We start from the raw sequence: 11,587 nt of genomic DNA, 5'->3' as shown, positions 1-11,587 counted from the left end.
CACAGTAGCAGAAAGAGATTATTCACCCACAGTAGCAGAAAGAGATTGTGGTGTGTAACTATACTGTTTTTATATTTGTTTACATAGCTCATTAGTCATTAATTATTAAAATCTGGAACAGTATGATAATACCAGGACTATCACTGCACTCAAATAACTCCGATGCACACAAGGCAGCTCTGCAGAACATCCATAACTATTAGTCCAGCCCATAGGCTAGAATAGGAACAATTAATCATTCTCCCCTACACATGGGTTCTTGGCCACTAGGCTGCATAAATGTGGACCTACTAGTCATGCCCTAGCCTCTCCCCAAATCCACTTATATAGTGGGCTATTCAAACCAATGCAGAGCCCAGCCTTCTCTCCTCTCCTCTCCTCCAACGGACTTGTCATCACTAAGACGACCCCACGCTCCCTGCGGGCATTTATGTTAACTAGCTACCATGTGTGACAACTGCAAATGTTCTCATCCACACTCGGATTTTATCATGCATTAGTTGCCACATGGTTAAACAAAGAGACACTTTTCCTAGTGTGTGCACCCTGAGTTTTCCATTCCTCTCTGTATCTGTTTTCAGCCACGCCCTCTGTAGTGCACTGGGGTTTCCCCAGTCCCTGCTAGAAGTGGTGAACTTCACCCTTAATGCACAGTCAATTGCCCAGTGGGGTAAAAAAAGCAACAAATGCCACCCACCTGCCTCAACAAGGGGGGGGGGGGACTTGATGGGGCCAGAAGGGGGATAGTCTCAGCAGCAAGAGAGGAGACACTCGCTTAGGAACACCAGGTAGCTCCTCCCCACTTGGGAGTCTCTGGCATCAACTGGCCAGCTGGGGGAGGAGTGTTAATTAGCCAGCATTCCCCAGCTCCCAGGATTTAACCTGGAATAGGGACCATGTGGAACCTCTTTCAGCTCCATTCCAGCAGTCCCACCCTACCCACCCTGAACTAGGAATGAGAAGCGGCATGACAGATGCTGTGGGTCTAGCCAACCACCTGTCTGGATATCAGAAGTAATTTTTTCCCCCTTGGAACAACTTGCAAGGGACCAGGGAGTTTTTCCATCTTCCTCACAGCACCTTGAAAACCACAGCAGATTAAGTAGGAAAGTGTTTAGAATCTAACTGAAGTAATTGGTTTGCGTTATTAATTATTTGCAACTTGCAGTAAGTTAAAAGGATAAAATGAACTGTTCCCAGGAAGTAAACAACCTGGAATTTGGTGATAGGCCTTGAACTCATGGAATAAGGCCAAGGTCCCCACCCTTCTGCATGCTCTGTCCCGATGAGGGGGCAGCAGGCGGGTGCTAGCACTCAGAGAGAGCTAAATTCTGGGCGGTAGTCTGAGGAGAGCCTATCCCGAGTTAGGAGTTATATTGTAAGGAGCCCTGTAACCCCTGCACTGGAACCAATTAAATGCTTAGTATAGGCAAGGTTGGGTGATGGGCAGGTAGCTCCCCTCCTCTGTGCTAAAGTTTAATAAAAGTTGCGGCCTGCCTCTTAATTCCATGCATGTGTCTGTCCTCATTTCACCACTGTGTCCACATCAGCGTATACTGCTGTTGTGAATACAACCAACAGTTTTATTTGCTATTTGGTTCTTCTTAAGAAGCTATGGATTGGAGGGTTGCTTTTGTCTCTTTCCTAATTCTTTATTTTAGTTATTTAAAATATTTTTATTTTTAAGTATCTAGAACAAAACCCATTTACTCCAATTATGTGAGAGAGAATTTAACCTTTGATATAGCATGGGATGAATAGACTGTCAGTGGATAATAACATCTTAATGCCACGGTACTTAAACTTATTTGCTTTGCTGTAATATTGCATATGTTCAAATTGGCAACCACTGATACTGTGACAACATCCTTTGTTATACAAAAATGACTGATGCATATTTAATAATTTTTTTCTGAAAAATGTCAGTATAGGATGGCGACAGTTGCAAACTATTTCACTATTGAATGACTGTCGTAGCCAATTGATAGGGTTAATAGGTCTATTGAAGTTTCAAAAGGCACTTAAGTGCCTTTGAAAATTTTACCATTCCCTCTTCTCTAAACCAAAGGCCAGTTTATCCATAATTACAACTTTTAAAATGTATTGTACTTCTCAGTATGCTGGTTTTTGCCTGCCCAAAGTTGCTTCAGCTGTTGTAAGTAAATACAGGAAAACCTCAGAGTTACAACCACCTCAGGAATGGAGGTTATTCATAACTCTGAAATGTTCATAAAACTGAACAAAACGTATGGCTGTTCTTTCAAAAGTTTACAACTGAACATTGATTTAATACAGCTTTGAAACTTTACCATGCAGAAGAAAAATGCTGTTTTTCCTTTATTTTCTAGTAGTTTAACAGTACTATACTGAAATTGCCTCCCCTCCATCTCTGCTGCTGCCCGATTGTGTACTTCCAGTTCCAAATGAGGTGTGTGGTTGACTGGTCAGTTTGTAACTCTGAGGTTCTACTGTAAAGGTCAGCTCTTTAACCGGCTGAAATAGGCTATAATTTGGTACAACACACTTTTGCACGCAAGCACATTTAAAAATAATACCCCTCAAACTGTTCCCATAAAACAGTTACAGTGATAAATACACAAGAGGTATACAGTCCCTTCTTATCCAAGCATTTCAAGATTAGTATCATGGACTTTCCCGATATATTTCACCCATCACTTCAAAAAATAATAATCACATCCGTATCTAAAAACAAACATGTAAAAAAAAAAAAAAAATCTATTTGTTTATTCAGCTACATATCAGTTTACCACAAACGCTCAGGTTTTCATACGTATACTGTACTTTCAGCCAAATTATAAGGAATCTGGTTGATAAACTACAGTTGACATGACAATTATCTTTCAACAAATTGTCAAATTTGTTGATATGTTTAAACTGAAAAGTCAAATGATTTCCCAAGCTTCCCTTAATCAATCATTAAATGCTTAATGTAAAAACATAATGGTATCAGTACCTGTGTAGTTTCATTTCATTTTCTTGATATAGCTCCGTCATTACTTTAAGCTTTTGCTGAAGCTTTTGAAGTTCACTTTCAAAATGTGCGTTTTCAGAATGCAAGGAGACTTGCTCACTTTGGAGGTTTTCAATGCGTTCTGTCAAAGATAGAGACAGCTGAATAATACGCAGAGTTTATGAAGTTAAAACAAAATCATAATATCTTAGAAAGTATAAACATTGCAAGTCAAGGACCTTAAAGTTTTATTAATGAAGGCCTGTTTGACATTTGGGAAGTAACACAGGGAGACATCTTCCTACCTACAGTCCATAGAATACTGTTTGGTTTTTGCATTGTGATAGATTTCCACAGACTGCACAATTGAGAAGTAGTATTGCTTACTGGTCTTAGTACAGGACAGGGAGTCAGGAGTTCTGAATACTTCTTCCAGATTTAACACATACTTGGTATGACTTTGGCTTAGTTACTTAAGCTCTGTTTCCCCATCTGTGGTTGGAATGGCTCAGAAAACCAGTACTTTTCTCTGGAGGATGCCATTTTGAAATCCATAGTCTAAACTTTCAGGTTTTCTATTATTATTATTATTAGTTTAAGTGTGCTCAAGACGACAAGCAGCATGAACAATAGTTCACAGAAGTGTAGAAATGCCCCTTTCATCCCAGTTGGGGTTAACCCTGAAGCATCATGATAGTTAACAACATGGAGCAAGGAGATAATTTAAATATCAATCTTCTTATGTATTCAGTTGCAAACCGTGCTTCCTTTCAATATATTTAAGCCTCTGAATTTCAAAGGCCCGAATGGGGAAAAAGGCTACAGTCAGTCTAGAAGGACATCTATCTGATGGGCCAGCATAGGAGATCCTTAAAAGTTATAGGGGAAAAATTGCTGCATTAGAGGATAGAATCATCCAAAAGGCCACCAGGCATAAGGCATTTAAAACTGAGTCCAATTTTCTGCTGATAGTGTTATTTAGGTTAAAGGCATTGGCTAATTAGATGCAAGTTGTATAAAACTGCACTATTTTAAAAATATATTTCCTTAGAATTAAGTCTTTGTAGAATTTGTCCAAAGGAAAAGAGATGACTATGTGCTTTCCAGGCAAGAGTATTTTTTAGAAGAAAGTAATGTTGTTTTCCAACTAAATATAATGAACTAACCACTACTTGATTAGAAATGTATTTCACAATTAAACATCCCATTGTTTATATCTAAATATTTTATAATGAAAGCCATTAGACATATTTTCAATAGCAATATTGAAAAAAGATTTGCAGTATATTTATTTTGAGTGACAACTGTTGCATTTCCAGTTGAAGTGGGGTAACAAATTAAAAATGGCATCTTAGCAGTCTATATTATTGCTGTAGTTTTAGCCACTTAACCTTTTAAGACCAAATTTTTAGAACTGGTTAATGGGTTTTTATCTAACTGAATAAAGCTATTAGTGTAAACTTAATATTTTTTCCACAAAAATTGAATGAATAAGCCAGAGTTATTTAGGGATATGAATAGCTTCTCTTATTTTAAAATATCAGTTACTTTTAAAACAAAATAATGTAATTAACCTTTAAGTTCTTCTTTAGCTTTATCTTCATCTGCCAGTTTTAAATATACTTGATTTCTTTCTGCTTCCAGGGTTTTTAAACAAGCATTTAACTATATTAAAATAAAATAGAAAGGGGAATTAAGTGTGAGAACATTTCTGCAGGAAAAAGACTCAGTTCTACTTGACTGCATTTCTCAGATAATACAATACTAAAGTAAGAATGTTATGTTATGGCTGTAACATTAATTGACTAATGCTTGGAAATGCAATCAGCTAATACCCTATTTCAGAAGGACAGGGCAAGTTGCATTCATTCTAGATCCTGGCAAAGAAAAAAAAAAAAAGTGTCAATTAAGATTTTTAAAGTATGGTAAAAAAATATTTAGAGAAAAAAAAAATACCCTAAACTTTGTTTACATTGATACAATTATTTATGTCCATTACTAGACATAACATGGCATGTACTTTAAATAGCAGTTTTCTTTATTCCTCATTTTTTCTCTGACCTCTTCCCTCCAAACTTTTAAAATCAGTACATCATAAAGTGTTACTACATACCTTAGCAGCATAGATCAACTTCTTTATAGTTCGTTTTTGCTGATCATCTAATTAAGAGCATAAACAGAAAGAAGAACGGTGAAATCACAAACAGCACTGTGATATGTTTTGATTGGAATGTACACTTACTACTCCTAATTACTGAATATATTTTTCATAAAAATTAGCTTTGGCTTCCACCACACTAAGTACAATGTGACATACTCAGTGTGGAAAGGAAAAATTAAAGTTGACTCTCTTCTGACACATTAACACAGGCTAACTTCTTCCCCAGCTGACTAAGCATCAACTGAGCTGACTGAGGAAAAAATGGCAATGCAGGATGCGTTTAGTATTCTGGAGGAGCACATTTGCAAACCATATTAGCATGCAGGGTTAAGAAATCCAGCTTCTACCTTTAACAAATTAATTTAATTACAAGCTTTATGTGAGGTCTAGTTATTTTCTTTTCCCAATTAACCTATATTTTGGGGGGAGGGGGGGAGAAGAGGGAGGAGGGCTTAGATAAGAAGTTGTCCTGATTGTACCTAAAAGCTCACCATTTTCTGTTATATCAACATCCCAGTGGTTATCTTCAGTGTTGTCTTCTCCTATTGCTATGCTCCAGTCTTTCATCTTCAATAAACATTCTGTCAATGACTAGATATTACCAAAAATAAATAAAATTAAAATCCAAAATGAAATATAGGCAGTGAAACTTTGACTACCACACTAAGTCATATTTTCAACCTTTTGCTGTACTTTATCATTAATGTATCAAATTAGCCTGCTAGCTATCTAGGATTCTACATGTTCTACTACTTACCCATTAAAACACAGGCAAGAAGCAGGACAACTGGGGGGCACCACTAAAGGCTCTTAATGATGCTCACTGGGATATCTGAAGAGTTCTGTATTTTTTATACATATAAAGTGTCTGCAAAGTGAAGAATCTTTTAGACTGCAAGTATTCCTATTTATTTCAAATTTTAGATTCTAGGAGTCTGTAGCCTTTGGACAGTGGACTCAATGAATTCAAACCTCAACCTAAGCAGCTTTGTTTGCTCCCCCTGGGGGGGGGGGCACGCGGGGAGAAAGAGGAGGAGAATAAGAAAAACTAAAAATAAGTTAATGCAAGAAGCAAATTGAGACAGCTTAATATCTTCTCATCTTAATATTTAGCATCTCCTATAAACACAAAGTCAGTGTTAAATACAGCCGTTTACCTTGACTTGACTTTCCTTGTTTTTCAGAGCTTCCTCCATATCTGCTTTAGAGGATTCAAACATTTTTGTTTGTTCATTTAGTTCACTAAATCGTTCACCCCATCCTTCAGCTTCTTGTAAAAGCTAAAAAAAGTGTACCAGATCAATAAGAATCTATCACAAGTTGCAAATCAAGAGTAATCACCCAGTGTTTTTCACATTTCAACAATAATTAGCCATATGTACATTGTACTCATAGGCAGCATATCTGGAGTGAGTGTCTTGAAACCCCACCACCACATGTCCATGAGAACTAAACAAAAGACTGTGTAATGTTGAAGAGCTTAACAGTGAAACATTTTATATTATTGTACTGTTCTCTAACTAATTACACTAGACAGCTAGTGCAGCTGTCTAATTAGTTACTAGGATATCTAAAAACAAGTTTAGCTGAATACTTCAATCAATATTTTAGATAAAACATACAGAATGTAAAGAAGCCAATTAAAATAAAATATTGAATTTTTGGCTAATCACCCAGATTCCTGGGAATAGGTTGAAGAGAAAAGACATTAATTTCCCACACTCTCTCCTTAAGCTACAGCACTTGTTCCCTTTTCACCCTAACGAAACTGTGAGAGGGAAGTGTACCATTAATGTTTTTATTTATATCTTGGAAGTTCTCTATTGAATAAAATAAACGGGGTAGCTATTTAATTCACCACATAACCTACAGATTTTTTCCTAACAATTATTTTTTCCACTTAATACCATATGGTGAAAATATATTTTAAGGGACATGTTGCTGCTAATCAAAGTCATGAGTACTCTATGTAAGCAGACACTGAATACTAAAAATACTGTAACTAGCCTTTTGTTAATTAGAAGGGCAGCCAGGTTGTGAAGGTTTTGGGACTACATTAACAATTTTACAGGAATATTTCATTTTCAGAAGTGTCCTACAAAAAACAAGGAACAATTAGACTTTACATTTATTTTAACAAACTATGATTGCAATATCAGCTAATTAAACCACACCTGCATATATTATAAGAACTGAAGCAAATTTGTTCTTTAAGAACAGCATATTTAATATAAAAACCTCAAACTATTTCTCAGAATTTTTCAAAAGATTCATTTGCCTATTGTTCATCCTCAGCTGGAATCTTTAAACATACCAGGTTTACAGAGTGGAGTGACTAATCCATTTTAATCAGACAAAGAACATTTGATTCTATGTAGCTGGCAGTTAAACGGGGAACCCTCACGCAAGAATAAAAGCAAGTCTAAATTTCAGCTTGCCAAAGATAAGCAATTCAAAGACATAATAAAACAGAGGTGGTGTGTAAACTTGGAAGGATTCGATTTTTATCAGAATCAGTAAATGTCCATTTCATCATACACACAAAGCAAAGAAGATATTCCCATAGATAACAGAAATTTACAGAAAACCAAAGAAAGAAAACTGTTGCTTGAGAACAGAGTTTGATTTAAGGTTATTTACTTTGTATATCTTGACACGTGATGTTGACAATTTTTATTTTAACAGTTAAAGCTTTTAAACTTTTTTAATCTAAACATCTGCTTTCATTAGATATTGTCTGATTCCCCCCATTTAAATTATCACACCCATGGGAAAATAGAAAAAAAAAAATGCTTAAAAATAACCATTGATATTGTCCATCAAAATTATTTAAAAAAAAATTAATTCTGCCATGCCTATTTATGTCATAAAATAAAGTGAATGATAAGTCACCTGACACAGTATGTGCCCTTTCAAGTAATAAGTCATACGCTAGTCATAAACTAGAGAAGTGAAAAATGAAGAGAAAGTTTTCATTATTCCAACACAGCTGTTACTACTAAATCCCCTTCAATGATAAGCAACTAAACTTTAAAAATACATTCTACATGAGTCAAAGAAACAGTGAACCAAAGCAGATTCTTGTACACCATAAGGATTAAGTAGACGGAAAGGACAAGGATTCTGCAGTGAGGTAAAGCAGTACGCTTTCCTAGCGTTCTAATTAGAAAAAAATAGTGTAATAAATGTTTATAAACAGTTGTCTTGTTCAAACTAAGATGTTTAATCCTGTCTTTGACAGATCATTAATCTATTCAGAGGGTAGCAGATCTGTTATAGTTATGGCAATGATGTGCCAGAGGATTATGACCCATCTGTGTAAAAGGACCAAGGAAGAAAGTACACTGATTTCCATGAACAAAAAACACACTTTTGTTACCTTTTGAGTGAAAATGAAATTCCATCTTTAACAAAAGGTAAGAGACACACACACACACACACACACACATCCCTTTTAGTTCTCTTTGTATGTTCTACTAAAGAAAACCAAATTATTTGCTTACAATGTTTTCATTAGGGGGGGAAAAAAAAAAAACAAGCAAGGCAGACAATTTTCATTTCCTTTTCTGATTGGTCTATTAGTAAGGTCTTTTTTCCCCCCAACAGGGAGTATACCAAATATGATACAAGAGTGAAAGAAGTTGCAGCATGCACTATTCATTAAAAATTTCAACACAAATCTCTAAGTACACTAGATGTCCTGGTCTTGAATGTGTCATTCAAGTTTATTTTACCTAGAAGGAATTCCAAAATGATTACTGTAAAGGAGTCAATTATGACCTTATGAAAACTGCTGAAAACAGATTTTGATGTGTGTAAAATGATTAAATATAAAGTTACATGATTTTCAGCATTTAGTATTGTCTTGCTTAAAGGTCCCTTTTTACAGAGGAGAAGCAGCAGAAGAACATCCTCATTCAAAGTCCTCTTGGGTTCAAAAAATTGAAACAGCAACAAGGTATTCATGTCACAAAGATAAGAGACACTGGTCTGTTCACTTTTTTAATTAGGCACTGCTTCTCTGACCTTAGTACATTATTTCAAGTACTGTAAAGGGTACAATTAGGAATAAAGACCAAAGGAATGGACTTAAAGCAAATAAAGTATATGAGAATAATTTTCTTCCAATGGTTTCCTCTTCTCCTTATAACCAAGTTACCTGATCCACTATCCTCTCTACAATGAATACTTCCAATCAACTACTACTCTGTTCACTCTTGCATACGACATGTTTGTCTGTTTTACCAACAACTTAACATATCAAAAAATGAATCTCATCTTCTGTCACCACCACAGTTCCACTCTCACTGTTGATAACAGAGCTTTATGAGAACCAGAATTTCCCTCCCCTGGAAAATTTCACATTTCCAAAAATACTGTTCTGAATTAAAACAGAAAATCCGATATGAAAAGTTTTCTGTGGAACAATTTTCAAAAGATTCCATTTCAGAAGAACCAAAATGGAATTTTTTTAAATGGTCCCGGCAATCCGAGGATCCCAGCTCTGCAGAAGCCCACCTGGCATGTTGTGGTGAAGCCAGGAAGTCCTGGAAGCCCAGGTTCCCCAGCAGCTAACCAGGCTGGCTGCCAAGAAGCCAGGAAGCCCTGGCTCTCAAGCTCCCCACCAGGCAAGCTGCCAAGGAGCTGGGCAGCTGAGCAGGAAACCAGATAAGTTTCTGGCAAACTGGTTTCTGTCAAAGTCTACATATTTCAGCAGAGCATTTCAGTTTTGATTGGCATTTTCATATAGAAAAATGTTTTGTTGGAACATTTCTGACCAGCTCTAGTTGATCATTCCAACATCCTACCCAGGCCTGCAACTTCTGTGTCATTCTGAACTCTATTCTCTTTTTTTCCACCATAAAGCTGATGAACCATTCCTCTTCTGGTTTACAGCAACTAAAACTCCTTGTTCACTGCCTGGTTTATCTCTTGCCTAACTACTCCAGCGCCCTCCTATCTGGCCTCCCCACTTCTTACACTGCTCTCCTCCATTCTGTCCCAAATGCTACTACAGTAACAGTATTTTCCCCACCTGCCACTCTGCTAAGTTATTCTCCTATTTAAACCCTGTCTTTGTCTCTGCCATCTGTATCAAGTTCAAGCTTCTGGTGGCCACTTCTGTGGAGTACCTCAACTATGTACTTGCCTAAATCTTTATTCTCATTTCTTCCAAAACCTCTTTTTTCTCAGCAAAACCTTTTCCCATCTCCTTTGTATTCTTCTTTCAATATCAGTGTGTTGCTTTTTTTCATGCTGCCCTTTATGGGTGGAACAAGTATTTCACACCTTACTTATTAAGTTTTCTTCTCTCTCTCATACACATTCCATATAGCCTTTTGAGAGAGAAAGAGATCGATTCAAGGAAATTATTTAAAATAAGTTATTCCAACATAACATAAGACATTCTAAAAAAATATATATATAAGAACATAGTATTCCGGGGGGGGGGGAGGGGAGGAGAGAGAGAACACACGCACAAACACTATCTCCTGGATCATTTCATTATGTTCAATTTGATGATGGACTCCTCAGAGCAGGGATCATATCTTTAGTTAGGTGGAAAGTGCCATGCATACCTACAATACTACATAACTAGGAAGAACTTACCTGTTTCTCGCTTTCCTGAAGATGACAATTTTCCTGTACTGCATCTTGGACAGAGGTCTCAAGTCTCTCTTTATTAATGTGAAATACTTTTAATGTGGTCTTGGCCTAAATGAAAAAGAAGAAAGCAAACTGCTTCAACAGTATATTTGAAGATCCAAAAGCTTGTTGCCGTTTACAATAAATTTCTTGGCAGTGTATGTTTTATAATTGTGTACTAACAAAATAAAGTGTAATTGTGCTTTTCAATTAATGGTAACTGCCACACTTTTTTGTAAAATGAATCAGCTACCACATACCAAAAAGTAGGACTGAGCCCTAGAAGACTAGTATTGATACTCATGTCAAGTCATTCCTGTGAGTATTTATTTGTGATGAAACAATTTATTTTAGTAATTGATTTTCCTAATTTGAACAAAAACCTCAGATATTGGACTTACTTCTGCCACTTGTGACTGGATAGATTTTGCTTCATTTTCTAAAGACTCCATTCTTCTCTGTATTTCCGCCATCTGCAAAGTCATAATATTTATTTTCATACAAGTTCTTCCAGAAGTTTGGTTGAAACTTTTTAGCCAAACTAATTTTATGAGATAAATGTTCAGTAAATGCTACTAAAATGTATTCCTGTAAAAATCTCTCTTTTTAAATTGTAAGGATTGTCTTTGCAGGCCTGACAATACCAGTTTTCTTTTCAAAGATTTTCCTTAAGGAAGATTTTTTGACTGTACGATAGTGACATATGATTACATACTAATACCTTCTTTTTACCTTTCTTGTAACATACTGTTTCTTTTTACAATGCTTATAATACGTATATTACATCCACTGTCTGAGATATTGGAGAA

General features: G+C 36.1%; 1 protein-coding gene across 7 annotated transcripts in view; it reads right to left on the bottom strand.

The window, feature by feature from the left end:
* Positions 1 to 11,587, bottom strand: part of MIA2 (MIA SH3 domain ER export factor 2) — a 63,585-nt gene that overhangs the window by 15,845 nt on the left and 36,153 nt on the right. For 6 of the 7 annotated variants that reach the window (XM_026651533.1, XM_026651534.1, XM_026651537.1 and 3 more), the window contains 7 exons: positions 11,180 to 11,251; positions 10,743 to 10,847; positions 6,290 to 6,412; positions 5,612 to 5,723; positions 5,085 to 5,131; positions 4,546 to 4,636; positions 2,975 to 3,113 (listed from right to left, as the gene is read on the bottom strand). In XM_026651533.1, the coding sequence (XP_026507318.1) occupies positions 2,975 to 3,113; positions 4,546 to 4,636; positions 5,085 to 5,131; positions 5,612 to 5,723; positions 6,290 to 6,412; positions 10,743 to 10,847; positions 11,180 to 11,251 (689 nt within the window). The remainder of the gene's footprint in view (positions 1 to 2,974; positions 3,114 to 4,545; positions 4,637 to 5,084; positions 5,132 to 5,611; positions 5,724 to 6,289; positions 6,413 to 10,742; positions 10,848 to 11,179; positions 11,252 to 11,587) is intronic. The other variant, XM_026651532.2, reaches the window with a different exon arrangement.

The sequence above is a fragment of the Terrapene carolina genome, unplaced genomic scaffold (assembly GCF_002925995.2).
Source record: "Terrapene carolina triunguis isolate 2854851 unplaced genomic scaffold, T_m_triunguis-2.0 Scaffold96, whole genome shotgun sequence".
In the NCBI taxonomy this organism is placed as follows: Eukaryota; Metazoa; Chordata; order Testudines; family Emydidae; genus Terrapene; species Terrapene triunguis.
The sequence above is the reverse complement of the archived record's forward strand: the minus strand, read 5'-3'. Positions and strand labels throughout refer to the sequence as shown.